The following is a 26,144-nucleotide window of genomic DNA, read 5'->3' as shown; positions in this document are numbered from 1 at the left end:
ATTTTGACTAGAGCTAACAGCTGCATTTTTCACCTGTGCTCCAGAAATGCCCACAGCCCTTCCAAGGGGGCCCCCTCTGCTCAGGTACCCTGGGGTCCCATTCCCAGGGCTGCTGGGAATGATGTAACATCCTGTCCTTTCCCTCCTTCTCATGAAGCCTAAATTCAGATGCCAAAGCTGATGCAAAGGGAGCGACCCAAATCACCCCACTGGGTCTTACCCAGCCCTTGCTCTGGTACCTGCAGCCCCTGCACAAATCTCAATCTCTGACAGGTGGCAGGGGTGAACAAACCCAGTGTTCCCTGTTGTTGGTCTGTGACAGCCCTGGCACACTCAGACATGTTTCCCCTAAGAAAATTAGTTTCAAAGTTTTCTTTCCTGCAAAGGGCAAAAGTCCTGGGGACTTTTCCCCCTTCCTTTAAAGCTCCCAAATTCCTTCAACAAGGCAGCCCTGCTTCTCCCTCACTGCCTTCCAGGTCAGCTGGACCTACTGAAGTGTAACCACAAGGTCATTTCCTGGGTTGGATCATGTCCCGTGAAAATACCCCAAAGTTAATGCTGTGTGGAGCTGAAAGAGCCACTCAACAGCAAGGAGCAGGACACAAAACAAGTGACTTCACCTGGCTTATGCTGCAGCCGATCATCCTATGAAAGCAACTCCTTTTAAATTCAGACCCTCCACCTCTCAAAAGTGGGCAAGGTCCTCAGCCTAAGCTTTTGCAGTGCTGAAGTCTAGCCAGGCTAAAGCTGTGCTTAACCCCAGCCCCTGCCCATCACTCCCTGGCTCAGTTCATAGCAGGTTTGCCCACTCCCAGGCAGGTAAACCCCTGCACCATCCATAGGGCTGTGCATTCCACAGCCTGCACCACTTTGGGAGTGAAGTGCCACACACCCTGGCCAGCTGCCACTGCCGTTCCCATGTCACACCTCCAGGTGCCACTTTCCTTCCCACGGGCAGTTGCCCTTGGCAGCTGTTTCTCAGAGCAGTAACTTTGCAATAGCACACATTGATGAGCCATACTCCTGTTCATCAGGGGACAGACAAGTTTATAATCCTGCTGTGACACCAAGCCGGCATTTGCTCCATAAAGCCCGAGTATCTCCACCTGTACAAAGTTCCCCAGAAACACCCCGAATGCTGTTTGCACTCTCTGGAGGATGACGGGAGAGAAGAAACACACTCAGAGGAAGCAGCCGTGACACAGCCCTGCCAAGGGCGCTTATCGCCTCCGCTCCACCTCTCTGCAAAGCAGGCGTTGCTGGAGAGCAGGGAGAGTTTACACCGGATCACTATGGAGAAGGAATGTGCTTGTGAAAACATCCCAGCCAGCCCGGTCCCACTGCCAGGGACTCTGGGACTGCAGGGCAGGCAGCTGGGCTCAGTCTGCTCAGCGCCCAGGAGCACTGAGCCAGTCTGAGGGACTGCCAGGGCACACCTGTGGCACTGTGCTGCCACGGGCACCAGAACTGGCACCGTTCTGCAACGCTCAGCTCTGGCACTGACCCGTGCACACCTCCCAGCCAGCAGCACAGCACGAACCCACACTCCCCAGGGCACCTCCTGCTGTTGCACTCTGCAAACATGGCACAGCGTCACAGGAAAAAAAATTAAACCCTTCCCCCCAAAACTATTTGCGGGGACAGAGTTGCATTTTTGAAGCATGAGACTTGGGTCTTGCCACAACTCTCCTTGGGGCAAGATGATCATGGGCCACCTCCCTCCAGTTCAGAGCTAATAATTGTGATGCTGGGGCTGCAGGAAGTCTGATATGCACCAGTGGTCCAATGGATAACTGAGGCTTTTGTGAAAAAACACAAATGGGAAGTGTGAAGTGTGTTCACCTGACAGGCACAAGGTGTGCTAGCCTGGCCTGCCCTATGGCACAGGACCAGCCCTCAGATGGGCTCCTGACTTCCCCCAATACCTGCACAAAGAGCAACTATTTTCAGAGATTTAAGGAGAGGAGCCTCTAGGAAAGATATCACCCAGAAAAGCTTTTGTTCACCACAGCTTTCCAATTCCCCCACAAGTGGCAGGGCACAAAGCTGGAGTTTGTATCCAGCTTTCGAAAGGGACAGACCATGATGAGAGCCTGGCCCTTCTGCTAGAAGGAATTGATCTTGCACTGGAATGAGACCAAGGAGGTCAGGAAAAGACCAGCTGGTCACTGAGCAGTGCCACCTAGTTTGGTTAAAGATACTGGATCCTGCAGGGAGATGTACAACCAGGCAGGAAACACCGAAGGGGGCTGCTGGCCTGAACCAGGGGATGGGAGCTCAGGTAATGTGGAAAGCAGAGGCACGAGTTACCAGCTGCAGAGGCTGAAGGTGTAATAGCCAAGTTTTCAGCCAGACTTGCTCCCAGAAACCCAGAACTTTTCATGGGGGTGCACATTTGCACCTACCTCCTGCTCATAGGTTCCCAGTATTCCCCACTTCTGCCAAATCTGACAGCTTTTTCACACACACATGGTCCTGCAAGTCACTTAGAACCCAGGAAGATGTTTTACTTGAGCACATGCAGGGTCAAGTTTTGCCTGAAGACATTAAAGGGCTCAGGGATTCCTGGAGTTCCATCTTCCTTCACATTTTACAAGGCAGGTGGAGCTACAGAAGCCCTCTCCATACTGCACACACAAATGAGCACACAACCTGCTATGGTAGAAGACTCTTGGTTTATTCGTTCTCTTAGGTCAACAGTTTTTATTCATTTGCCTTTTCTGGCCTTGATCTTCCTCAAGTAGAACTCTAATTCCTTGCCTTCCAACACGTACCCATCGGCTCGGCCACACTGTCCGGGTCTGGAGGCAATGCAGGCTGCAAGGAGAAGTCATCCAGTTACAGTCTGGCAATTCCCCACCCCAGGGCACACAGCAAAGAACAGGCACTGCACGCAGCCCCTCTGCAGCAGCACGGACGGGCAGCTCTGCAGTAACCCAGTCTCCAGTGTGGAGGCACCGTGCTCTGGAAGCCGCGCTGCTGCAGTCCCTAATGAAGTCCTCCTCAGATCTCCAAACTGTCATCGCTCGGGTTCAGTAGCAGAACTGGACAAAGGTCTCATCACCAGAAGACTTCAGAACACCCAACTGTTTGCCAGAGTTTGAAACATCAAATCTCTCAGATGCCTGAGGCACATTTTTCTGACACACACTTGCTCATTTTGCTAGTCTTGAGCCTTTCTTTCTCAAAGCCCCAACAGGAATAATCAACTGCAGAAGCCTGGCTAGCCAGACTTCCCCATTCTGCCCCAAGTGGGGTATCTCTGGAGAAGATAAATAACCAGTCACATTAATGCTGCCAGGGACTCACCAAGTAGCTTTCCTTGCTGGAACTGCTCCTCAAGAATACTTGCTATCTTGGCATTCTTCTTTCGCTCATCGTATTTTTTCTGGATCTTCTTTGAACGCTTCTTGTTCAGTATTTCCTCCTCTTCAGGAGTCTAAACCCAAGACCAAAAGCAAAAAAAAATGTTTAACAAATGGCCACCTTCCACTAACACAGGTGTTTTCCACTACCATGAAGGAAGCCCTTGTATTCTCAACACTGTACTGTTTTCAAAGTCATGCCTGGCTGAGGTACAAATACTTTGATCTCACAGAACCAGGTCCTGCATTTCACTTTTGAGACCAAGAAATGCAACACTGCTAACCAGAGTCACTGCTGACAACTGAGCACATTGCCCTCGGGAAGGCTGTTCTCAAGTCAATGAAACTGCAAAGGTTTCCCTGGTGAATCACTTCTCCTACAAAAAGCAGTGAATACTCTTTCCCTCTGCAGAAATAATGAAAGCACTTGGGTGTGGTGCAAGTCCAGGCAGACGAGCTCTCCCCCTGCTTCTGCACTACACAGCACCCAAACAAGAACTGCTTTGCTTTTAATGCAAGAATTCATCTGAATGCTACATGTGGGGTTTTAAATACCTTCTAGCAGTCCAGGGTTTGATTCTTAGATTAATGGCTCAGTGTAGTTTCAAGACACTTAAAAACATGCTGAGGTTCAATGAGCAATCCCCAAGCTTCTCACCAGAGCAATCACTGCCCAGCACAAGAACCCAGCCTACAAAGTCTTCCTCAGCATCCTAAATTGTCATCGCTCTCCCTTCAGTAGCAGAACTGGACAAAGGTATCATCATTAGAAGACAAAGATCTTGAGAGGCAGGTCCTTGTGCACAAATGGGTGAGAGCTTCTGCGAGAGCTCCTACTGAGCACTCCATTAAGAGAGCCAGACTTATCCTGGGAACCTATGGGGACACAGCTCGGATAAGCCCTGCTGGGTACCCCACCCTGTCCCGGCAGGCACTGTCAGGACGGGAACTGCCTCTGGCAGGGCAGGCTGTGTGCAGGGGCCAAAGGGACGAGGCAGGCGTACCAGCTTGGCGCCCTTCTTGCGCCCGAGGGGCAGGGCGTAGTGCGCCTCGTACCACTGCCGGTACGGGGTGCTGTCGATGAGCACGATGCAGTTCTTCACCAGCGTCTTGGTCCGCACCAGCTCGTTGTTGGAGGCGTTGTACACAACATCAATAATTCTGGTCTTGCGAGTGCAGCCTTTCAAGAGAAGAGCATGGGGTCAGACCTACAGGGATCAGAGTGTGCAGCTCACAGCATCTCACACACGCTTTTTAAATAACTTCGCACTCAACACCCCACCCAGTATCTTCCAGCCTGCCTGGCACTGAACTAAATTTAACTACAAGATGCATCTATTTTTCATCCATCAAAATTTCTGTTGTTAGGACAGAAATCTACATTTGGAAATGAAATCCCTCCTATATGAAAAACCAGGATCAGTAGCCTTGCTGGAACTGATCTCAAAAGTATCTAAGCAACCCTAGAAAATAACTTTCCAGGCTAGCAAGATCAGCAGATGCCAACTAGCACTGCACACAGGGCTCAGTGCTGTATGCACCTGCTAGAATTACTGAATTAAGCCATACTGAGTGGGACTGCCCTGAAACACATTTCAGAAACCATTTCCATCGGATGAGGATCTATGAGTAACTGAGAAGGGAAGCTGCTGTTTTCACCCTTCCAAGATCCCCCTGAAACATGCAGCCTTGGTTACTAGATTTGACTGTTTAGCAGTCACCTGCCCTGAAAACAGCCCCCCATATACACCAAGAGCCTGCACGGGTGGCTTTTCTCCCTTCACTCACATACCTTGTCCCTGCTGCAAGGTACACTCAGCCTCTTCACATGTGCAATACTGACTGTGATGGCACTTTTCACTGCACAGACAATGCTCTGAGATAACTGAAAGCATGTCCTGTCCCCTCACACCATGCAGGTCACTAACCCACCACCCTCCTTACTGCTGTTTCACCATCCTACTCAGCACTCAACAGTGACTGGGCCCAGGCTCAAGAGATACTGTTGTCAGCTTGTAAAGCACAGAAAACTCACCTTGCTCAGGGGAAATATGACAGAATTCCCCCTCTTGCTTCTGGGCTTCTTACTTTTGCTTAGCAAAGCACAAAAATGAAATTGCACATGCTAATGTAACACTATCCTAGGGTCAGACCTTCTCACAAGCATCCTCAGAGCCTTTCTCTGTTGCTCAACCTCACTTAACTTTCAGTAACCCTATCCACTGATGAACAAAACTTGCGTTTCTGAAGAATTACTCATATATAGGATTTCAGCCCCTTTTTAGTCCCCCTCCCCCATAAAAAGTTAATGTCAGCATGTCACTCAGTGTAACTATGACACTCCTATCACTGTGAACTTAGTGGAAATCCAAGTCCCCTAAGGCCACGTAAGGTCAAAGTTATCATCATCACCATGCACGCTGCTTCAGCTGCCAGCTCCAGGATGCTCGCTCCAAGCCCACAGTTCCATCCTTCCACTGTGCAGCAGTACCCAGGCCAGCACAGGTGTCCCTGGCACGCAGCAGGCTCACCACATACTCACACTCTGAGCCCCAGGAGAAGTTGCCGACGTCCAGGCGAAGGGCTCGGTACTTCTTGTTTCCCCCGCGAACCCTCACGGTGTGAATCCGGCGGGGGCCGATCTGCAGGCACAAACACGGGGCTGCTGCTGGCACTGGGACCCTGCACGGCCCCCAGGAGCCCAGCACAGCCCCGCCTCCCAGGCAATGTGGTCAGTGTAACTATGACAGGCCCCAGCATCGGCAGACGCAGGGAACGACCAGAACGGTCTGTGCATCTGCCTAAGGCGAAAGCTTCATCACTCCAATTGCCTGCAAAAATGTATCGCTGCTTTCCATCGGCAGGGGAGGGGAAAACACCACCCTTCAGAGGATGGTCAGGTATTGTACCCCACACCAAACAGGAGGAATGTAAACCTCTAATAGCACAGAAGCAGCAACTCGAGTTGGAAAACATGATTCTGACCAACCGTGCCCAATCACTCACCTTAGTGTTGGCGGGAGGTCGCCCCAACTCATACTTCCTCTTCTTGTGGTAGGGCTTCCTCTTGCCCCCAGTCTTGCGACGCTTGTGCCAGTTGTCCCGGGAGATACCTGCACGGAGAGCAGCGCGGTCAGAGGGTGCCCCGGGGCCAGCCTCATGCAGCAGCAGGGCGCGGGTCTGAGTCCTCAGCTCTCCAAGGTTGGTATCCGCACAGTGCACTCAGCCTCATGCAGCAGTCAGAGAAGCTTCATCATTGACACTCAGACCTGCCCCGAGCACACCCCTTCCAGCAGAGCTGTACAAGGCAGGCAGAGCCCCTGTTCCGTGCTCTCTCTGGGAAGCTGCCTCCCCACGTACCTCGCGTGCTGGGCGCTCTCTGGGAAGCGCCCGATGCCGATGGGACAGGCACACTACAGCAATCATCCTACGCTACTGGAAGGATGTGGCGGACCCCCATCCCACCTGTCCGCTGAGCCCCTGCGAGAGACACCCCGAATCAACTCAGCCTGCTGGGTCCCCAGCGGGGACCATCTCTGCAGAACGCGCCACCTCCCGAAGGGCCCGAGCTGCCGACGTGCGCCGTGCTCCACAACGCACCCCGCACCCCTGCGGACGGGCCCGCCGAACGCTGCTCCCCCCACCCGCACCTGCTCATCTGCGGCAGACACCGGAGCGAGCCCAGCGCTAGGGATCTGCAGGAAATTAAGGCGCAGCGAGAAGAGGCCGCCCACCCTCCTCATCCACCAGCCGCCATGTTGGGCCCGCTCACCCTCCCCCCGCCAGCGGCTCGGCACCACCGCAGCCGCCCCCGATGGCGGACGGCGCAGGCCGGTAGCAGCCCCCGCTTGCCACCCGGTGGGGGTGCGGGGCGGATGCGGCGGCGCAGCGGGCGGATGGCGGCGGATGGCGGCAGCGCCGGGCTCCTTCACTCACCCATGGTGCGGCACCGGCGGAAAGAGGCGGGGCGGAAGCTCGCGGGGCGGCTTGGCGGGACGAGCTCTCGCGATGCGGTGACGTCACCGCGCCGCCAGAGCGAGGCGCGCGCCGTTGCCTGGAGACGCGGCGGCGGCGGGGGCAGCCGGCGCAAAATGGCGGCGGCCCGCGGGCCCGGCGGGGAGCGGGCATTGCCGGGAGTCTGTCTGCCGCGGGCCCGGCCTGCCTGACCGCCGGGTCACCCGGCGCGGAGCGGGCATTGCCGGGAGTCTGTCTGCCGCGGGCCCGGCCTGCCTGACCGCCGGGTCACCGTGCGCACGCCTCCGGGCAGGGCCGGCAGCTCGCCGTGCGCACGCCTCCGGGCAGGGCCCAGGGCCCGGCGAACCCGAGGAGCGCAACAGCCCTCGGGCTGCGGGTCGCGACAGCCTCATTAGCATACGCACATTAGTATTCTGGTTCATTTGCATGCCCGGTGTGCGGCGCGGGGTTCATTAGCATATCCCCTATTAGTATTCAGATTTATGCCGCTACCCAGGGTGCCCCGCGCGGCGGCGGAGCGGCCCCGGTCCGGTTTTGGGCCCCGCCGCTGCCCGGGGCTGCTGCGGCCAGCGCGGGCCGGACCCGTGCCGGTGCCGCGGGAGCGGAGCGGGCCGGCGGGAGAGCCAGGCGGGGCGCCGCGAGTCGCCGTGTCCCACAGAGGGACAGCCCAGGGACGGTCTGTGCGCGACGGCCCGCCATGGCATACTCTGGTTTCTCTTCAGATCGTATAAATCTTTCGCCTTTTACTAAAGATTTCCGTGGAGAGGAACAGGCACGAGTGTCGAGAAATTTTTTGAGGCTCCATTTCGGTGGAGCTACCCCTACTCTGGTTAAAAAATAGATTAAAAAAAAATCTGAGGAGTTCTTGCTCTGTATATGGGCAGTGAAAAAGGAATGCGATGTATGTGATAGGAAAGTGGTAGTTGAATCCTCCGTCACCGTCTGTGTCCAGCCTTCACAGACGGATTACAGGAATTATTCGGATGGGTGCCGCCAGGGTGCCGTGGGTACTGACGTTACATCCAGGTGGAGACGAGTGACAAGCGCTGTCCCTCAGGGCTGCGTCTTGGCACTGGCCGGGGCTTTTAATGCCTTTATCAATGCCACAGGCAGCGGGAGTGGGAGCACCCGCAGCCACATGACAAGCTGGGTGGGGTGGGTGACACTCCTGAAGGTGTAGGTGACACTCCTGAAGGGCACGGCGCCGTCCAGGGGGACCTGGACAAACCTGGCCCCACAAGAATCTCATGCAGTTCGACAAGTCCAAGTGCCCTGTGCTGCCTCTGGGTCTGGACGATGCCAGGCACAACAAGTGCAGAACACAGAGTGGAAAACTCACTGAGAGTAGGTCTGATGAGAAAGAAGTGGGGGTTCTTATGGGTGGGAAGCTGGACATGAACCAAGAGCGAGCAGTCGGAGCCCACAAAGCCAGCTGCATCCTGGGCAGCGGGTCAGAGGAGGCAATGCTGCCCTTTGCTGCTGAATCCAGCTCTCTGGTCCCCAAGAGGAAAGACATGGATATGTTGGAACAGATCCAGAGGAGGCTATGAAGATGATCAGAGGGCTGGAGCCTCTCTCCTGTGAAGACAGGCTGACATGCCTGGGGTTGAGCCTGGAAGAGAAAAGGTTTTGGAGAGATCTTATTGAGACCTTCCAATACTTAAAAGGGGCCTATAAAAAAAAAGGAAAAAAAAGAGAAAATTACTTTTTACAACGGCATGTAGCAGTAGGGCAAGAGAGAACACTTTAAAATTAAAAGAGGAGATATTTAGGTTGACTATTAGAAAGGAATTCTTTCCTTTGAGGGTAGCGAGGCACTGGAACAGGTTGCCCAGGGAAGCTGTGGCTGCCCTACCCCTGGAAGCGCTCAGGACCAGGTCGGGCAGGGCTTTGAGCCATCTGGTCTAGTACGAGGGGAGCCTACTCAGGCACAGGGATGCGAACGAGATGCTCTTTGAGGTCCCATCCAACCCAGGCCATTCTGTGATTCTATTTTATTTCCCTTACAGCTTTAAATTTCATGCTATTTTGCTTTGATTATTAAACCCTTTAGTCGCACCCCGTTCCGCCCCTCCCGCGGGGAGGGCGCTCGGCGAGGAACTGCCGCAGCCCGGCTGGACTTGAGCCCCGCCCCGGCCTGATTTGCATACCCACGCTCGCGGGGTAGAACTGAGTCTCCGCTCCCCGGGACTACATCTCCCAAGAGGCACGGCCCGCCCGCCTGGCCTGCCGGGAGATGTAGTCCCGGGGCGGCTCCCGGCAGGCCGCGCGCCTCACGGGGCGAAGCCGATCACCCCAGCCTCCTTTCCCCGGGAGCGGTACCACCGCCCGCCCCCAGCCGCGCTCACGGGGTAGAACCGATCACCACAGTCGCCGCTCCCCAGCACTACATCTCCCAAGAGGCAGGGCCCGCCGCCCGGCCTGCCGGGAGATGTAGTCCCGGGGCGGCTCCCGGCAGGCCGCGCGGCACGCCGGCGCGCGGGGTTTAAACCGGCGGCGGTTGCCGTGCGGGCGTCGCGCTGCCGGGGCGGGACGCGGAGCCTGTTCCCGAGCCATGGACTCCCGCCTCTGCCGCAACGTCTATCCCGGCGTCGTTATTAACATCCAGCGCAGCAGTGGTGAGGAGCAGGGAATGGGGTGTTTGTGGGGTCCCGGCCCCCGCCGCCCGCGGGAGTCCCGGCGGCGTGGGGCGGCCGGGTTTGTGCTTAGCGCTGGCTCTTTCCAGGCTTAATCCACAAGGCAACGGTGAAGGTGGTGAACGCGGAGCACTCCTGCGTGACCGTGGAGTGGTCTGAGAGCGGCGCTACGAAGGGCAAGGAGGTGAGTGGGGGCTGCTGGCGGCCCCGGGCAGCCCCGGGCCCGTCGGGCCGGCCCGGCTCCCTGCCCCGCCGGGCGGGCAGCGCTGCTGCAGCTGCCCGGGCTCGCAATGAAAGCAGTGCCCTCCACGTTCAAGGTAAAGTGAGAAACTGCACCCTCTGCCTTCCAGAGGGATCAAGGAGGTGTTGGGCCTCTCGCGCTGTCGACTGTCCCAATGTTGAATGCTCTAAGATTCCAGTTTTCCTGCTGTTTGTTGGCTTTCCCTGTGTTGCACTATGGCCTTCAAGCTTTCCTTGAAATCTGTTACTAATAAGGTGCCATGTTAACAGGGCTGGGTTTGATTTCCTGAATTTCTGCAGTATGAAATAAATACAGTACGGGATGGGAGAGAGGAGAGACTGGGGCATTTGGAGGTTATATGGCTGCAATCCTGACACTTAAACAAGTCTCATACTCAGCAAATGTATTTGTCCTTCTGGTGTCTCTAGAAATATGTAGACTCTGAATTTCAGTGAAAATCTTAAAAGTTGCTATTGGCTGGTTGTTAGAAACCAAATCTTACCCTGTGCATGTGCCTGCTGCATTCAAATACAAAAAATATACAGATTTGATTATAATTATTGGCTAAATTGCATTTATGTGTTAAGGTGTTAAATCTTTAGGAAGATACTTCAAAATCCAACAATTTTCTTATGTGCTTATGTGTGTATGCTGTGTGTGTGATGAGGTGAAGGCAGAATTGAATTCACACGGGTGTCAGTCAGGAATAGCTGGTCCCAGGTGAAATTGTTTGCAGTAGCAAGTGAAGATGCAGGTGAATTAAGTTATGGATTAAATGCTGCATCCTTCATTTCCCAGAGTCTAAGCAGCTCTTTGACGTTTGTTTCGGTAAGCACAATCACACACTAAACACTTAATGCTCTCCTAGCACAGAAGTTACAGAGCTGCTGAGATTTACTAAGATTAGCAGTGGGAGATTAGAGCAGGGGATGCCAAATGGGCTCTGCCCTTCTCTTCAGAAGAGCTCTATGGCACCTGCAGAGCTGTGTGGTGTTTGGCAGATGAGGGTAAATGGCTTAAGGAGCACATTTTGTCTGGTGTATTTAGATGTACCAGATTGTTCAACTACTGTTTTGCTCTTCCAAGCAGTTTTAACATAACATTTGGCAGGCAGTGGGTCAAGTTTGTTTGCCTTCACTGAAAGTCTAGATTAGAAAAAAAAAAAACAACAGTCCCTAAGTGGAAACAGCAGTATTCTTCTACTATGTAAAATCCTGCCTTTGCTCTTGCAGGTTGATATTAATGATGTAATTGCAATAAATCCTGAATTATTAGAAGTACCTCCTGCTGATGTGAAAGAGAATGTTCCCTTGCAAGACAATGTAACTTTACAGGTAAGTGCTTGAAAGTAGCTTAGTTTTTTCTAAGGTGCTAATGCATAGGTCTTGTTCTATATAATACTCTCAGTCTTAAAGTTTGAGATCTTGTCTTTTCTGTCTCATAGGCTTTGGTCAGAAATTCTTATTGTATTGATGTTGCCCTGAAGAGCAGTGCTAGGTGTTTGCTGCTTACTGCAATTGCTTACAGCCTTCCTTGTTTTTCAGAAACAGAAGCGTAGAACAACCCTTTCAAAAATTCCTGCTCCATAGGTCTTGTTCTATATAATACTCTCAGTCTTAAAGTTTGAGATCTTGTCTTTTCTGTCTCATAGTTAGGCTTTGGTCAGAAATTCTTTTGTATTGATGTTGCCCTGAAGAGCAGTGCTAGGTGTTTGCTGCTTACTGCAATTGCTTACAGCCTTCCTTGTTTTTCAGAAACAGAAGCGTAGAACAACCCTTTCAAAAATTCCTGCTCCACGGGAAGGTGAGAGAAACTTTTTTTTTTTTTTTTCCTCTGCTATACCCTTGTGGAACTGTGCTGGGCTTTCACTGGAGCCATAATATTGTACTTTAGTGCATCATAAGGCTGCTCATTTGGGCAGTGCTAACAAATGTCTCATACCAATGTTAGGGACTCTCCTGACAGCTTGCTGCCCTGCTCCTGTGAGCTGGGGTTTGTTGATGTGTTCTCCTCTTCTGCAGTATTGCTGTAGTTGCTCCCTGCTTTAAATGCTACTAGGCAGTTGTTGTTGTAGTAAGTTTTAAAGTTCTGTATGGAGCTTTGTAAGTGCCACAAAACAGCAGAAACGAAGTGGCAATAATTAAAAGTGTTAGAATGAGAGTAGAAAGGACAAGAAAGAAATAGTGGTGACAAATGTATGTCTCCTCATCATACAGTCCCCCTAGACAATAAGAAGAGCTTTATGCTTGGAGACTTTTCAGAGCAGGCAGCCAAAGTGCCAGCTGGTGTGCCCAGCTCCCTGATTGCATGTCAGTGCAATGTGTTGAGCAAAGCCAGGAGGGTAAATAGAGATGTCAGTGTGGGATTGCTAAGAAATTGTTCTTCCTGAGGTGTCAGGAGTTAGAAAATGCCTATTTTCTACCTTCTCTTAGCTTTATTAGCTGACTCTTTAGGCTTTTTGAATTGCAAATGGCAGCATTACAGGTCTATTTGTAATACACTGTATGATGCTGAGGTTGGATGATTGCTGATTTAATGATTCTCTTAAAGTGCATAGTTAGCCAAAACTTGTGCTTCTCTATTCAACTGAGCTGTAAACAAAACATCTGGGCATGTTTGGCCTCTTCTGTTGCATGCAATGTGAGACAGGGAAGCTGGTCCCAGAAGACAACAGTACAAATTCCCTGGCATCTGAGAAGCAAGAATCCTAGTGTGTAAAAAGCTGTTCTGGAGTATCCTGATCTTTCTCAAATTCGGAGAGCAGAGAGCTCGGTAAATTTTGACAAGCAAAATGATGTGGTAAAGTCATGACTGTCTGTCTGTATATTGGTCTGTTAATAGAACTGGATAGCCAGCTGGAAAACACAATGTGTGTTAATCCAGTCACTGGTTGATGGAAACATGTCCTTGCAGAGGTCACAGCTCTCCTGAAGTATAAAATCTAATAGCATAGCTAAAATATCTGTTGCCTGTGCTAGTGGCATAGTCTTGTCCCTGCTCAGAGCTTAGAGCAGCAGTGTTTTCAGTACTCATCAAATAATTTCTATTGTTAAAGCTAGCCCAGGAGTGTCAGAGTATCTGTCCTGTTGCAAACTCTGCACTGCACCATTTAAAGAGCTAACATTGGCTTCACTCATGTTCTTAGACTAAACAAATTAAAGAAGATCAGCAGGTGTCTGCCTCCATCTTATTCAGGAAAGGAGAGAGGCAGAAGCAGTGCTTTCAGAATTAATTAAGGAATAGATATTGTCTCAGTTCCAGGAATCAACAGGAATTTTTGAGGATGCTGAATATCTTTACATACAAGAATCACTTGAATCAAACCCACTGGAGGAGTGAATCCTCCAGTTAATCTGCCTGTCCAGAAGCACCAGCATTTATAGGAACAGTGCTCTTGAGTGTGAGATGAGATCAGGTCTGGGCATGTGGGACAAGAGAAAATGGAGTAAAATGCCCTTTCTGAGGATAATGAAACTTATGCTTTTTGTTTCTAAAATTGCAGCAGTCCCATCTAATGTCTCTGCACATGAGCAGGAGATTCAAGGTAAAGAGTTAACAGGAACAATGAATTTTGTATATGGCTCTAAGGAATTTGATTCAGAATTGAAAAGAACCCTTGGTTGCCAACTCATCTGGTGTCCTTTGAAATAACAGTGATTCATTCTGGATCAATTCTTGTAATTGCTGGTCACGAGAGGTGAAGGGAGTTCTAGTTTACATATCACACTCTTTTTTCATATCAGATTTGCTTTTTTTAAAAACAAATCTATTGAGGTAAACATTCCAATCCTTCTCCTAGGGAGCTTTGTAAAGGACTTGATATCAGTGAAAGAAATACCTTGGCATGTGAAAATGGAGGCTGCCTACAAAGGGACCTTTTTCAAAGATTTGCTGTTGTGGTTATACAGGGCCTTTTAGCTGAATGTAGTGCCACAGAACTCCCAGCCTACTGTGCACCACACACAGCCTGTGTGTGGATGCCCTCATGGTGGGTGGGCACCCTGCTGCCCATGGCCACTTGCCAGGCTGCTGTACCCATGTCACCATCAAAGAGTTAATTCATGCAGCCCTGCAAGTGTGAAGCTCCAGAGCATTTAGTCGTTCTGACTTGAAACTTCTTCTTCCTAGGTATTAAGTGTTAGGGTGCTGGAACTGCGATATCCTTAGTGCGGTCTGAAAGAAATTCACTGGCATTGCAAATCTGGAATGAACTGTTTGCTTTTCATTGGTGGTGGGTTTATTGACCACTTTTCACCCACGTGCTTTGCTTTGTCCTGCACTTTGCTAATGGGAAAGATCCTTTTAACCACACCTTCTTCTCCACTGCTCTGTACTTGATGAACAACTGATTAATTGCAAGTGTCTGAGTGTCCCTGATTCCTGTTTCCAAAGCTGTGCGTGGCCGTTCCAGGATGTCTGCTATCATGGAACCCCAGTGTGGCTTCCAGGAAGATGAGATGGCAGTAGATCCCTCCACTTCTTTGCAAACCAGAAAACATTTGGCAGCTGCTGGTAAGTGGAGAAACATTCCAGTGAATTCTTAATGTGAAACAATTTTCACTTTGAGTGCATTTAATTATTCAAACTGCAAATCCCAGAGGGAGAGCAACCTGAACTTTTTCATTGATAAAATGAGAGACCTAGAGGTCTGCCCCTATGCAATTATCCAGGGCTCCTGCCTGTTTTCCAAAGGAGTTAGTGCATAGTGATGGGCAAATTGGGTGGATGTGCTGTCTGCTTAATGGCATAAAATGATATTCACAGTGCTAGAATGGGAAGAGCAGTGCTTAAACACTGCTGACAACACACCCTGGAACCATACTGGTAGTAGTTTTACCTATACTGGCTGAGTAAAGCAAGAACTTGAGCCTCCTTGAATTACAGAATTGTAGTTATTTATTTTACTAGGCTACCCTAAGAATAGCTGAGGGCATGCCTTGCATGTTAAGTTCTACAAAAACACTGAAATAAGAGACTTGATACTAAATTCTTGTCTAGTTGGTTTGGCGTTTCTTTGCAGCATTGCACAGAAGTTGGTGAAGGGCAAAGGATTTAAAAGTTTACTTGCACATTTACCACAGGTTTTAGATAGACCACAGACATTTCTCAACTCCTGCAGCAGGAGAGTGAACTATGAGGCTTTACAAATGACAAAATTATTCTTGATCTTTGCAATCTAATTATTGGTTTTGGTCTGGCTTCTTTGCTTCTTTCTGCAGCCGGCCGAGCCAGGCCTAGTGGGCTGGGTTGTGTTCCAGAAGCCTCACTGGCAAGTGTAAATGGAAATACAGAGAATCAACTGCCTGCTGCTAGAACGAACTGTTCAGTGAGCCCAGGTACCAGGGAGCAGTGGGTAAAGACTGACTCATCAGTCAGCAGTGAATCTCTGATTGCTGCTTTGTGTACTCAGAGACTAACGCTTTGAAAAGGTGACTTTGGCAGCAAGACAGAATATCTTGATCACTTTTTATTACAGATGTGTAATTCTGTTATAGTGGTGTTGCCTCAGAAATGCTGCCTTTGCTTTAGGGTGGCAGCGTGACTGAGGTAGTTTCTGTGATAGTTAGATCTGGTTTGGGAAGGAAGTGCTGCAAAATTAATGGCCATCCTTCAAAGATGATTGTTTCCTGTATAAGCTAGTCTGTCAGCAACCTGGAAAAGTTGAAATATTTGTCTTATGCTTAAAACCTAGTATGAAATTTTAACCCAGGGAACTGTTTTCATTTTATCTAGTTCGAAGAAGATCTAACATTGTGAAAGAGATGGAGAAAATGAGAACCAAGAGAGAAGAAAAGAGAGCTCAAATTAGTGAAATCAGGATAAAACGAGCACAGGTGGAGTACTCTACAATACACCTGTAAGGGGAAAGTCTGTAGGACTCTGTACTACCCTGTAGTTGAAACCAAAACATATTTATGACAGGCTTTGTTCTTAGCAAGCACTACTTAAGGATTGATTCTGGTTTTAGGAAGTTGTGAATCTTGTAAAATGCTTTGAATTGCATACAGTTGCTTGTTTAATAGTCTCTGTGGCCTTTTTCTGCTGTAACAGATCAATTGCATTCACATCCATGGTTTTCCATGCAGGAGTTTGACAGCACCTATCCAAACTGGGAGTTTGCACGTATGATCAAGGCATTCAGAGCAACTTTAAACTGCCAGCCAATATCTATAGATGATCCAGTAAGTAAACACTGAGGCTACTAGCTGCAGCCTGTAGACTTCTCTATTTTATACTGAAAATGTTGGCATCAAGTAGTTGGTGCATCACTGCACCTTGGAAATCCTCTGAGAATTATTTTCTTTCTTTTCTTTTAGATAGAAGAGCGCAGGATTTGTGTCTGTGTGAGAAAGCGCCCACTCAATAAGCAAGGTGATTGTACTGACCAAACAGCTCTGTCTTGAACAGTTTGACTTTGAACAAGATGTTTTTGTTAAAACTGAGTGTCTTTTCTGTCAACAGAACTTCAAAAAAAGGAATGTGATGTGGTTACTGTTCCGAGCAAGTGTGTCCTGATGGTGCACGAGCCAAAGCAGAAAGTGGACCTTACAAAATACCTTGAAACCCAAACATTTAGATTTGACTTTTCATTTGATGAAAATTCTTCGAATGAAATGGTATACAGGTAATGCTTGCTGTTTACTGGAAATGACTTTCAGATAAAAGCATGGAGCTGTGGCCAGATGGCATCTAAGCTTAAGAAATTTACTTGAAATAAATATTAGAATCCTTTTTGGAGGAAGCTGAAGGACTGAAAAGTCTGAGGCTTATTTTTGGCATAGTCTTGCTGATTGCCTAAGGATTTGCTCTTTTAGTTTCTCTTCTTGTTAAAACTGATGATGATGCAGTGTATGAAATATTTCCTGTAACTATTTTTTATCTTTTGAATATTCAGATTCACTGCTAGACCTCTTGTAGAGACCATCTTTGAGGGTGGGAAGGCAACTTGCTTTGCATATGGCCAGACAGGCAGTGGCAAGACTCATGTAAGTTTTTCTCCAAGGTCTCAAATTTTCTAGCTTTGATAAAGTATTTCAGAGCTTCCTTATGCTTGAGCATGAGTAGAATTGTGTAAGAATTGTGGATCTTGGTTTTATTGTCTTAACATCTTACAAAGTATTAGCTTTAACTCTTTTTCTGTAGCTTTATGTACTAGGAGTTTCCTTTGAGGTCGTGTGGAAAATTGTATTGGCTTTTCAAAAGATTTAGAAAAAAAATTCTTTTTTAAAAAAAAATATTTTTTTTTTTTCTTTTTAGAAAAAAGAAAATCTGGCTTTTCAAAGATGTAGGATGTATTGATATGTCAGTTTTAGTCATGGCTATTCCTTACCTCACATGCCTGTTGCTGTTTAACTCCTGTCTGTATAGAGGGGCTATTAGCCTATGTCTGACGCATAGGCTAATCTCTCCTGTGCTTTGAGCTTGCAGGCATTTCAAAGAATTCAGCAATTATATAAAAATAAGCCTCATGATGCACATAAATTTTAATTGATCTGGTATAGTATTAAGTGGGTGAGTTAGTGTATTTGTTTTATAACCAGTCCTTCCAGTCCAACAGTTGCAGCTTTAAGAGTTGAGAAAGTTCTTTTGTCTCAAAAGAGAAAGCTTGCTCTAAACTTTCAACAGCTGTATTGTCTTTAACCTTCTTCTTCTGGGAACTATGGGGAAGAATCATCACAGCATGATAGGGGAGTCAAATGTGCTGTCCTGCTCTGCAAGAAGCATTTACCTCAAACCACAGTGATCTGCACTGGACTGGGCTATGCACTGCTGGGAGTAATCAGTCATTGCTGTTGCTCAGTGTTAGAGGCAGGTTTTGGACTAGGACCTCCTGTCTTTAGTGTTATGTAGTGAGCTGTAGATCTTTTCCAGTAATCCAGACAGAAAGCTGGAGCTTTATACAAGTTTGAACACAGGCTGTCTTCATTGCACTGGAAAGGGCAGAGAAACCTGCTTACCTGAGCCTCATTACAGGAATACAGCTGTGATGCACTGAAGTCATAGGTGAAGTTACTTTCCCTTCCCAGTCCTAGGGCAAAACTAGTGCAGGGACAACAGCTGTACCTTGAGACTGGAGTGTTGCACATTCAACTCTGGCAGATTGAGAATGTGTCATGGGATTGAGTTGTTTTTTAAATAACAGTGGTAGAGCAAGTCACTAGGATAGCACTAACTGAATTTTTTTTGTGATTAAAGCTTTAATCACAACAGGACTCAAAGGAGTTAAAGGTATTGTCTCCTCTAAATTTGTATTTTCATGTTAACTTTTGCAAGTAGTTGTAAAAAATGTTATTTTACCTAGATCCTAACAAATGAAGCTTTCTCCTCTGACTAGAGGCTGTTTGGTTGCACTGTCAAAGCAGTTTCCTTGGAGGAACAGCTGCTTTGACTCTGCACCCAGAGCCTTACAGGTGCACTGCTTTGTGTAGGCCAGATCTTCTTTTTCAACTGATAGGGAAGCTGCAAATTTGGCACCACATTCCAATAATCTAGCTGGCATTGGGGCTTATCTATGGTAACTTCCTAGTCTGTTTTTGGGACTAAGATCAGGTAGGCTGACTTGTTGGTGCCGTGTCTGACCTCTGGCCTTTTCTCTTCACAGACTATGGGTGGAGACTTCTCTGCAAGAGGCCAGAATGCCTCAAAGGGCATATATGCTTTTGCCTGTAAGTTGATTCTTCTATACAAACAAAAATCAGTGTAATGCTTCTTTTTCTTAACTAGAGAAGATCTGTTTTTATGGTTATTTTAAACATGTCCAGTAGAAGATATGTAAAGTATGTGTGTTTTCAATAAGGGCTGGTGTTTGCAGGAGCTATGATTATTTTTTCATTTGTTTCACAAATTATTTTTTCTCTAGCAAGTGTCTACATCCATACTAAACTTGCAAAAAGATACTTGTTTCTGATACATTTTCTAATCAGGAAGAATCATTTAACTTTGATTCTTCTGCTTTGCTTTTACCTCAGACATATCTGAGTACAACAACAACTCTACCCATTTGTGATATAAAACTTGTTAGGCAAAAGGATGTATTGTGTTTCTTTCCATAAGCCTTAAATGCAAAAAAAACTAGCATGTCCAAAATTATTTCAGAAAACAAATGCTTAGAAGCCCCTCCTTGATATAATGTCTGGAAAGTACCACAGCCTTTATCTTTACCACAACTTGACCTTTACCTTGCCTTTAGAAAAACACAGTGTGAACTTAGTCAGCAGCAAGGCAGCTGATCCAGGAACAACTGTTGGCTAATCTCTGAAAAATAGTTATGACTGGCCTTGAAGGAGTCTTTGCTTTTCAGCTCAGCTTCAAAATCTGGAGCCTAATTGTGAAAAGCTGCACTGGATCTAGCCACAGGGTGAACTAAGCTGCTATATTGTCTCCAAATTTCAGCAATGCAGATGTTCAGGGATGCATGCTTTCTAGACTTTCTGCAAGATGTACTTGAAACACAAGCACGACTTCTTCAGGCCTGTCCAAAACAATAGAGGATCCCAGTGCTCCCTCAGAGCAGTAAGGACTGTTGTCTGTGGGTGGCATTAGCAGTTGAAACTCCTGTATTTCCCTGTTTTCAGTCCCTGGGTAAGGATGCTGCTCAATCTGTTCTCCAGATGGTAGCACAGCACTGATTGTTAGCATTTGTTTGGATGACTGTCACTCAGTGCTAGACACTGCCTTATAGCTGTGCAGTGTTTGAAAGTAGATCAAGTAGCAACTAGAATGTGTTTTAAACCAGTTAAATAAACTTCTATCTTTCCTCACTAGCACAAGATGTCTTCCTCCTCCTAAACCAGCCCAGGTACAGGAATCAGAATCTGGAAGTCTATGTGACTTTCTTTGAAATATACAATGGAAAAGTAAGAACTTTTTTTATTTTTAAATCTTGGCCTGATTTCTTTGGTTGAATATTTTATAAGTAGCTGAATTCAAACTGAATGCTTTCTACAGTTCTATGTATTCTGTTTATATTGGTATGTTTTGAATTGGATTTGAAGTCTATGTTAAAGATGCTGTTTCTATAAAGCTATATAAAATACAGGGAAAAAGACTTACAAGGTGTCCTTGTTCAGATTTTCCTCAATGTTTTTGCCTAAATATAGGTGTTTGACCTCTTGAATAAGAAGGCCAAACTTCGAGTCCTGGAGGATGGCAAGCAACAGGTCCAGGTTGTTGGTCTCCAAGAAAAACGAGTTGGCTGTGCTGAGGATGTCATCAAAATGATCTCGATGGGCAGTGCCTGCAGGTTTGTTGATTTAAAACCTATAAAAGAGGAGTAGTGTCCTGTTGCATCTCTGTTTAGAAAGGCATATATGGTGTCTGTAGCTGGTGCCTTGAGATTTAAACAGAGGCTTGTTATTCCCAGTAAAGGCACTGAGCAGCACCTCTGCATGAATAGCAGGCAGTGATTACACAACAAAGGAGCAGAAGGGGTGGGTTCAGCCTGCCTTCCATAGGAAGTGTCAGAGCTCCTCGTTCATAGATCCTCATGGAACTCCAATAAGAGAAACCATTCACACGAGGAGATGGCTGCCTTGATGCTTTCTAGTATCAGCTGGTCTACAGGAATACAAGTAGCTCCCCATGGGCTTGTAAGATCAAGGAACAGCAGCTGGTATGAACCATAATTGCAAAAATGCTTTGGCTTAACTGCAGGCCAGATAAGCTATTCCAATAACAACAAAAATACTGCATGTTGTTTAGGAATCTTGTCTAAAGAGTCCTTGAAAGCAGGTGCCAAGGGACAGCTGTAGGCTTGGCACATCATCCTGGCTGGAAAGGCAGCTCTGCCATCACACTGGTATCTTTAACTGGGAGCTAAAATCTCTATTACCAAGTGTTATCTGCTTCAGTTAAGTTGCCACTGCTGTGGAAATGTTTGTAGGCAAATGAGAACTTCTTGGCTTCCGTACTATACTGTGTGGGCAAATATGCACATCCTAAAAGCTTGTTCAGCATTCTGTGCAGCCTTTTTTGGCTAGCAATTTAGTAATGAACTGTTTTTATATTTCAGGCTACTCCCTCCTTTTTCCCCAGTAGCAGGGATGAGGGTGGAACAGTGAACCTGCCAGTGTTCTCAGGGAATAAATGATAAAGAAGGTCACAGGGAGATTTAATTTAAAAGATGTCACTCTGTGCCTTGCAGTGATGGGGCAGGTGCAGCTGCACAGCAGAGGTGAAGTGCCAAGCCAGCTTGCCTGGAGAAAGGGATTTACCATGATTGTAATGTGCTAGTACAGCTAATGCTGTTTAGTGGGGAGCTTGGCTGAGCTTACTGTATAATGGCAGATGCATTAGGAAAATGACATGTGGTGTGCTGGAGGTGTGACTTCCAGCTCAAGTGCATGTGAGGCTTTAGCACTCAGGCATTCCAATGTAGGCTGGCTGAGTTGAGCCAGGCAGCTTAAATAGCCTTAAATTTCTATAACCAGGGTGCAGGTTTGTTTTTCACAAGTAGTTCTGTGCTGTTATAGAAGCAATTCTATAGTTTACACAAACTTGAAGTATTCATGTGTGGGATAAACCCTAGGAGGTTAATTGAATGGTTACAGTCTTATCTAGTGCTATCAGGACATGTTGTTTTGTTACACCTTTCTAAGGCTTGTTTGCATTTCTGCTGTAGGACATCTGGGCAGACTTTTGCAAACACCAACTCTTCACGGTCACACGCCTGCTTCCAAATCATACTGCGCCGAAGAGGACATATGATTGGCAAATTTTCCTTGGTGGATCTGGCAGGAAATGAAAGGGGTGCAGACACCTCTAATGCTGATCGGCAGACACGGATGGAAGGTGCTGAAATCAATAAGAGCTTGCTGGCTTTGAAGGTGAGCTACAGCTCCTGGACCAGAGTGATAATCCACATGTAGATTCTGTCTATGGGGTTATCTGTTCTGTTTCATTCCAGTACAAGGAAAAAACAAAAAGTACTAGTTTAATATGTGAACAACATAAAAATAGAGTATACTTCCATTTAGAATGTTTCCAGGAAAGTAGTGCAGTCTTGTCAGGCCAGACACTGCTACAGCTATTTCAAGCTTCATTCAAGTTGACCTTTTTAAGGGCAGTGTTTGTGACATATGATAGCTATACCTACTGTCCTGTGACAGATACCTGGAGTATATGTTAAAGACTACGAAAAAGTTGGAGCAATACATGTGACTATTCTTCAGCCTGTTGGGTTTGCCAGCAATTGGTGATTGATAGCTTGCAGAGCTGTTTGAAGAGATGCCAGTACTGCATTCACAAGACCTGTCTCTTTGTAGGAGTGCATCCGAGCTTTAGGGCAGAACAAGTCTCATACCCCTTTTCGGGAGAGCAAGCTGACACAGGTGCTAAGAGACTCTTTCATAGGAGCAAACTCAAGGACCTGCATGGTAAGTGTGACATGTCAAACACAATGCTTGGGTTCTATAATTCAACCAAATAGCTGCATGTTCCTTTACAGTAAGGGGTTTTTTAAGTCAGAAAGCTTTAGATCTTGTTAAACAAACAAAAAAAACCCAAAACCCCAAATATTTTCCTCATGGAAACTTGCCCATGGTGAGTGAGATAATAATAAATTCCTGAGTTATGCCCAGCTCTTGTAGAAGCAGGGTGTGGAATTCTTTTTAATACAGTGTATTTGCAAGAGAGCTTGGTGTGGTCTCAAAGGGCTTTGATTTCTGTGAATGGTGAAGCACAGCAGGTGCACACAAAGACAGTGGAAAGCTGGATACAGGGGTGCTGGCATGTCCCACAGAATCCATGAAGAAAAATGGACTTGGCTGTCTCAACTCCAGCCCTTTGTCCTCAAATGTCCCAGCTGCGTGGTGAGATCTGTAGAGGCATTAATGAGCAAAAGTCAGATAGGAGTCACTAAGGTTTCTTTTGTGTTTGCAGATAGCTATGATTTCTCCAGGCATGAGTTCGTGTGAGTACACCTTAAACACACTGAGATATGCTGACAGGTAATGGCCTTTCTGACCTGGCGATTCTAATCTTATTGTAAAGGGTGTTTTAGCTGCTTTTAATCTGACCTTTGGAGCCTCAAGTTCCCTAGTATTGTTTGTATTGGCAACCTGGAGGATGGTTGTTAAGAGCAAAGTACCTTAGAGCTGTCATATGAAACCAACCTGGGTGTTCTGTGTGACACATGACAGAGATGATGTAAAACTATGAGTAATGTCTCTTTTCCTCAAAGGAATCTCCTCTCATGCTAGACTTCAGACTGCCCTGGTTCTTGTAGGGAGTTTACCCTGTCCTGAATGGTTATCTCCATGCCTTTTACTTTTTGTAGTACTTTGTGACCCATCTGTAAGGGTGTGCTAAGAATGTGTGTCATGAATGGGTGTTTCAGTTCACTCAAAGGATCACTGGCAAAGGAGCAGAAAAAGTAGGTTCAAAATGAAATGAAAGACAGTTTGTTGGCAAGGTGCACTCTACTACTGACTAGTGGTTAAAGCACACAGAGGAGAAAGCTGACTAAAATCAACCTAAAATTAAAATCAACTTAAAATTATCTACCTGGAAGCCTGGGGAATGGAAAAAAGGGATAAGGTTAGAAAAAAGGGTAAAGATTAAGAGGACTAAGGAAGACCCTCCCCTTGAGTTACAAGGTTCACGTGACCCCCTTGTCAAACATAGCCCTGTATTTGACCAACGGTTTAGGCCTAAAGATTTTAAATTAATCCATAGCCTAATTTAACATAAGATTCTATTGAATTTACTATAAATGCAACACTCACAGGCCTTACTTACAAATACTTAACATACTTAAGAATCTAAGACCATAACCTTCATAGTATGTTTGCTATAGCCTAGTCACACACAGACCTAAGGGACTAAGTATAAGGTGTATGTACCACCTGCTGTGAAGGGATTTGGGTCCCAGCTCAGCTGATGTGAGTATAACAGCCAGAGTGACTCCTGGATAGCCTGACAGGAAAGTTTCCTTAACACAAACATCTCCTGGCTTTCCTTCCCACAGTATTTAGGGGTTAAGGCCCACATAAGGCTGCTCTGGGGATGGTAACTGTGTAACTTTTAAAATTAAACTGATTGTTTCTTTCTGAGTGCTGATTGATTGATTGCAGCAGCTGCTTTGTGATGCTGTAGCCAAGAAAATGATGGATGATCAATTTGAGTGACAAATCATCTTGTTGCAGAGTGAAAGAGCTCAGCCCTCATGATGGAGGTGGTGAAACTCAGTGTCAGATGGAGACTGAGGAGGCTGAGACCAGTACTGAAGGCTCAAGTCTTCAACTCAATGTATGTATTTGCAGTGGGCTAACCAGAACTCAAAGCTGGGAACAACTTGCTGTTCTTACCTGGGCTGTTTCTTGCAGCTCTCCAAGGATGAGGAGGAAGAACTCTCTCCACACATGTTCAACTATCGAGAGGTTATGACTCAAATTACTGAATGGGAGGAGAAGGCTGTAGAACAGCTCAAAGAACTGAGACAGGTATGGGGCAACAGTGAACCCAGCCCAGGCCACCTTCTATATGTTGACAGCAGCTTGCTTTGTCTGGGCCAAGTGCTGCTGAGGAGGCACCAATGCAAGATGCTGTACTACTAGTCTTACTTTTTCCTCACTGCCAACTTTTCCCTGTATTTTCTGGCCTAGCTGGTTAAACTGGGGCATTTCAGTGCTCTTGCCAATTCCATTTCCCCTTCAAATAGCAACCTCTACTTGCTGCTAATGAGCACTGATGGCTCCTGGTCTGTAGAAGTTCAGCTATGTTAATTAGACTGCCAGATTTGAAGAAACTAATTGAATTTCTACAAAGTCTATTTCTCATCACTGTTATCCTTGTAAATACAGAAAATGGCTACTGAACTTGACTGCCTCTTGGAAGTCACAGAGAAACCAGATTATGATCTTGAGACCTTTGTGAGCAGAGCTAAGTACTTCGTAGAGGACAGCTCAAGAAATTTCCTTAGTGTCAGAGGTATGTTAGAGCCTGTATCTGACTAGCACTGTCAGTAATGCTTTTCCAAAGACCTGAAAGTAACACCAGCATGCCTGTGAGGGTTTGAGCACCCAGTCCTGCATAGCTGAGATCTGCTGAGACTGACAGCTGTTCTGGAGAGTTCAGCTTCCTGATCAGTCACTCTGTTGCTCTTACCTTTTTTTACAGAAACACTGGATGCCCTGGGGACTGCCATGCAACTGGAGGAGCAAGCCAGCAAGCAGATTAGCTGGAAGAGGCCTTAATCATTATAGCAAAACCTGGTTCACAAGCAATCTTTCATGCACTTGTCTTGTCTTGCATGTTTGTCAGTGGTTTGTGTCACTCCTGTTTTAAATGTGGTAGGGTGTCTGCAGGTCACATGCCCAAGGGCAGTGAACACAGCAGCCTTTTTCTTCATGGTCTGTATCAGGGTACTCAGCAAAGTGCTAAACTGCACCCACTGCAAGGCTTGGGTAGGGGGCCTGAGGGCCTGCAGTCTCTGCCTGAGATAGGTAGCCCTTTGCTGGTGACAATGGTCTCCCCTAAGAGAACTAACTACACATGTATAGTACCTCTTCCAGATGCGCTTGAAGAATTGCAAAACTGTTACAAGTTTTGCTCTTCTAGAAGGAAGGAAAATGGACTATGTGATTGTAAAAACCAGTATTTTAACAAGTTGAATAAATAAATGTTCTTGGATCTCACTATCTTATCTGTCCTATAAAAATATTTCTTGCTGATTATGGTCAAGTTTAACAGCTCCTAAAGACTGGTTGTTGGTAGGGAGGCTGATTTCTTGGCTGAAGTTTCTTTTTAAAGTCTTTATACTTGTAATGTTTACATAAAAATCACTCAAAATACATTTTGTCTCTTAATTTTGAGATGCTGCTGGGATCCCCTATCAGGGGGAAAGCTGGCTTAGGTGTAGCTATCTGCTGCCATGGCCCTTGCCCTGCAGACCCTTTGGGAAAGAACAGGTTAGGGGAAGAACATTTG

The 26,144-nt window shown here is 47.0% G+C and overlaps 2 protein-coding genes and 6 non-coding genes across 9 annotated transcripts; 2 read left to right on the top strand and 6 right to left on the bottom strand.

Moving 5' to 3' along the window:
* Positions 1-2,051: 2,051 nt before the first annotated feature.
* Positions 2,052-2,181, bottom strand: LOC120503386. The gene has a single exon (XR_005627727.1). It is a non-coding gene; the product is annotated as a small nucleolar RNA SNORA35 (small nucleolar RNA).
* Positions 2,182-2,656: 475 nt separating this feature from the next.
* Positions 2,657-7,352, bottom strand: RPS8 (ribosomal protein S8). Its single transcript, XM_039711842.1, has 6 exons — positions 7,302-7,352; positions 6,372-6,478; positions 5,908-6,007; positions 4,370-4,545; positions 3,310-3,439; positions 2,657-2,817 (listed from the first exon to the last, which is right to left on the bottom strand). The coding sequence occupies exons 1-6, from the start codon at positions 7,303-7,305 to the stop codon at positions 2,708-2,710; spliced, it is 627 nt and encodes a 208-aa protein (XP_039567776.1). The 5' UTR covers positions 7,306-7,352; the 3' UTR covers positions 2,657-2,707.
* On the bottom strand, positions 2,999-3,070 carry LOC120503384. The gene has a single exon (XR_005627725.1). It is a non-coding gene; the product is annotated as a small nucleolar RNA SNORD38 (small nucleolar RNA).
* Positions 4,066-4,138, bottom strand: LOC120503390. Its single transcript, XR_005627731.1, has one exon. It is a non-coding gene; the product is annotated as a small nucleolar RNA SNORD38 (small nucleolar RNA).
* LOC120503385 lies at positions 6,092-6,194 on the bottom strand. The gene has a single exon (XR_005627726.1). It is a non-coding gene; the product is annotated as a small nucleolar RNA SNORD46 (small nucleolar RNA).
* LOC120503389 lies at positions 6,547-6,631 on the bottom strand. The gene has a single exon (XR_005627730.1). It is a non-coding gene; the product is annotated as a small nucleolar RNA SNORD55/SNORD39 (small nucleolar RNA).
* A 690-nt stretch (positions 7,353-8,042) lies between the features above and the next one.
* On the top strand, positions 8,043-8,157 carry LOC120503387. Its single transcript, XR_005627728.1, has one exon. It is a non-coding gene; the product is annotated as a U5 spliceosomal RNA (small nuclear RNA).
* Positions 8,158-9,724: 1,567 nt separating this feature from the next.
* KIF2C (kinesin family member 2C) lies at positions 9,725-25,852 on the top strand. 2 transcript variants are annotated; one of them, XM_039711840.1, is made up of 22 exons: positions 9,725-9,958; positions 10,066-10,160; positions 11,450-11,551; positions 11,972-12,020; positions 13,720-13,761; positions 14,610-14,729; positions 15,437-15,553; positions 15,951-16,051; positions 16,304-16,399; positions 16,535-16,589; positions 16,680-16,842; positions 17,113-17,203; positions 18,820-18,883; positions 19,983-20,074; positions 20,318-20,460; positions 21,838-22,042; positions 22,481-22,591; positions 23,097-23,164; positions 24,362-24,464; positions 24,542-24,658; positions 25,019-25,145; positions 25,335-25,852. In XM_039711840.1, exons 1-22 carry the CDS (start codon positions 9,895-9,897, stop codon positions 25,409-25,411), a joined length of 2,202 nt encoding a protein of 733 aa, XP_039567774.1. In that variant the 5' UTR covers positions 9,725-9,894; the 3' UTR covers positions 25,412-25,852. The 2 variants fall into 2 exon arrangements, with proteins under 2 accessions (XP_039567774.1, XP_039567775.1); XM_039711841.1 differs by lacking the exon at positions 13,720-13,761.
* Positions 25,853-26,144: the final 292 nt, after the last annotated feature.

This window comes from Passer montanus, unplaced genomic scaffold (genome assembly GCF_014805655.1).
Source record: "Passer montanus isolate IOZ18808 unplaced genomic scaffold, ASM1480565v1 scaffold25, whole genome shotgun sequence".
NCBI lineage: Eukaryota > Metazoa > Chordata > Aves > Passeriformes > Passeridae > Passer > Passer montanus.
This window is presented reverse-complemented; position numbering and strand designations above follow the sequence as displayed.

What these genes read in the sequence shown, in the direction of transcription:
- RPS8 (XM_039711842.1), bottom strand. An exon ending in GCAAGAAGGGCGCCAAGCTG is followed by an intron (nt 3,440 to 4,369) that starts GTACGCCTGCCT and finishes TCTTGGGTTTAG; the next exon opens with ACTCCTGAAGAGGAGGAAAT. An exon ending in CCAGCAAGGAAAGCTACTTG is followed by an intron (nt 2,818 to 3,309) that starts GTGAGTCCCTGG and finishes TTCTCCTTGCAG; the next exon opens with CCTGCATTGCCTCCAGACCC.
- KIF2C (XM_039711840.1), top strand. Translation starts at nt 9,895, where the DNA reads ATGGACTCCCGCCTCTGCCGCAACGTCTATCCCGGCGTCGTTATTAAC. An exon ending in TCGATGGGCAGTGCCTGCAG is followed by an intron (nt 20,461 to 21,837) that starts GTTTGTTGATTT and finishes TTTCTGCTGTAG; the next exon opens with GACATCTGGGCAGACTTTTG. An exon ending in ACACTGAGATATGCTGACAG is followed by an intron (nt 23,165 to 24,361) that starts GTAATGGCCTTT and finishes ATCTTGTTGCAG; the next exon opens with AGTGAAAGAGCTCAGCCCTC.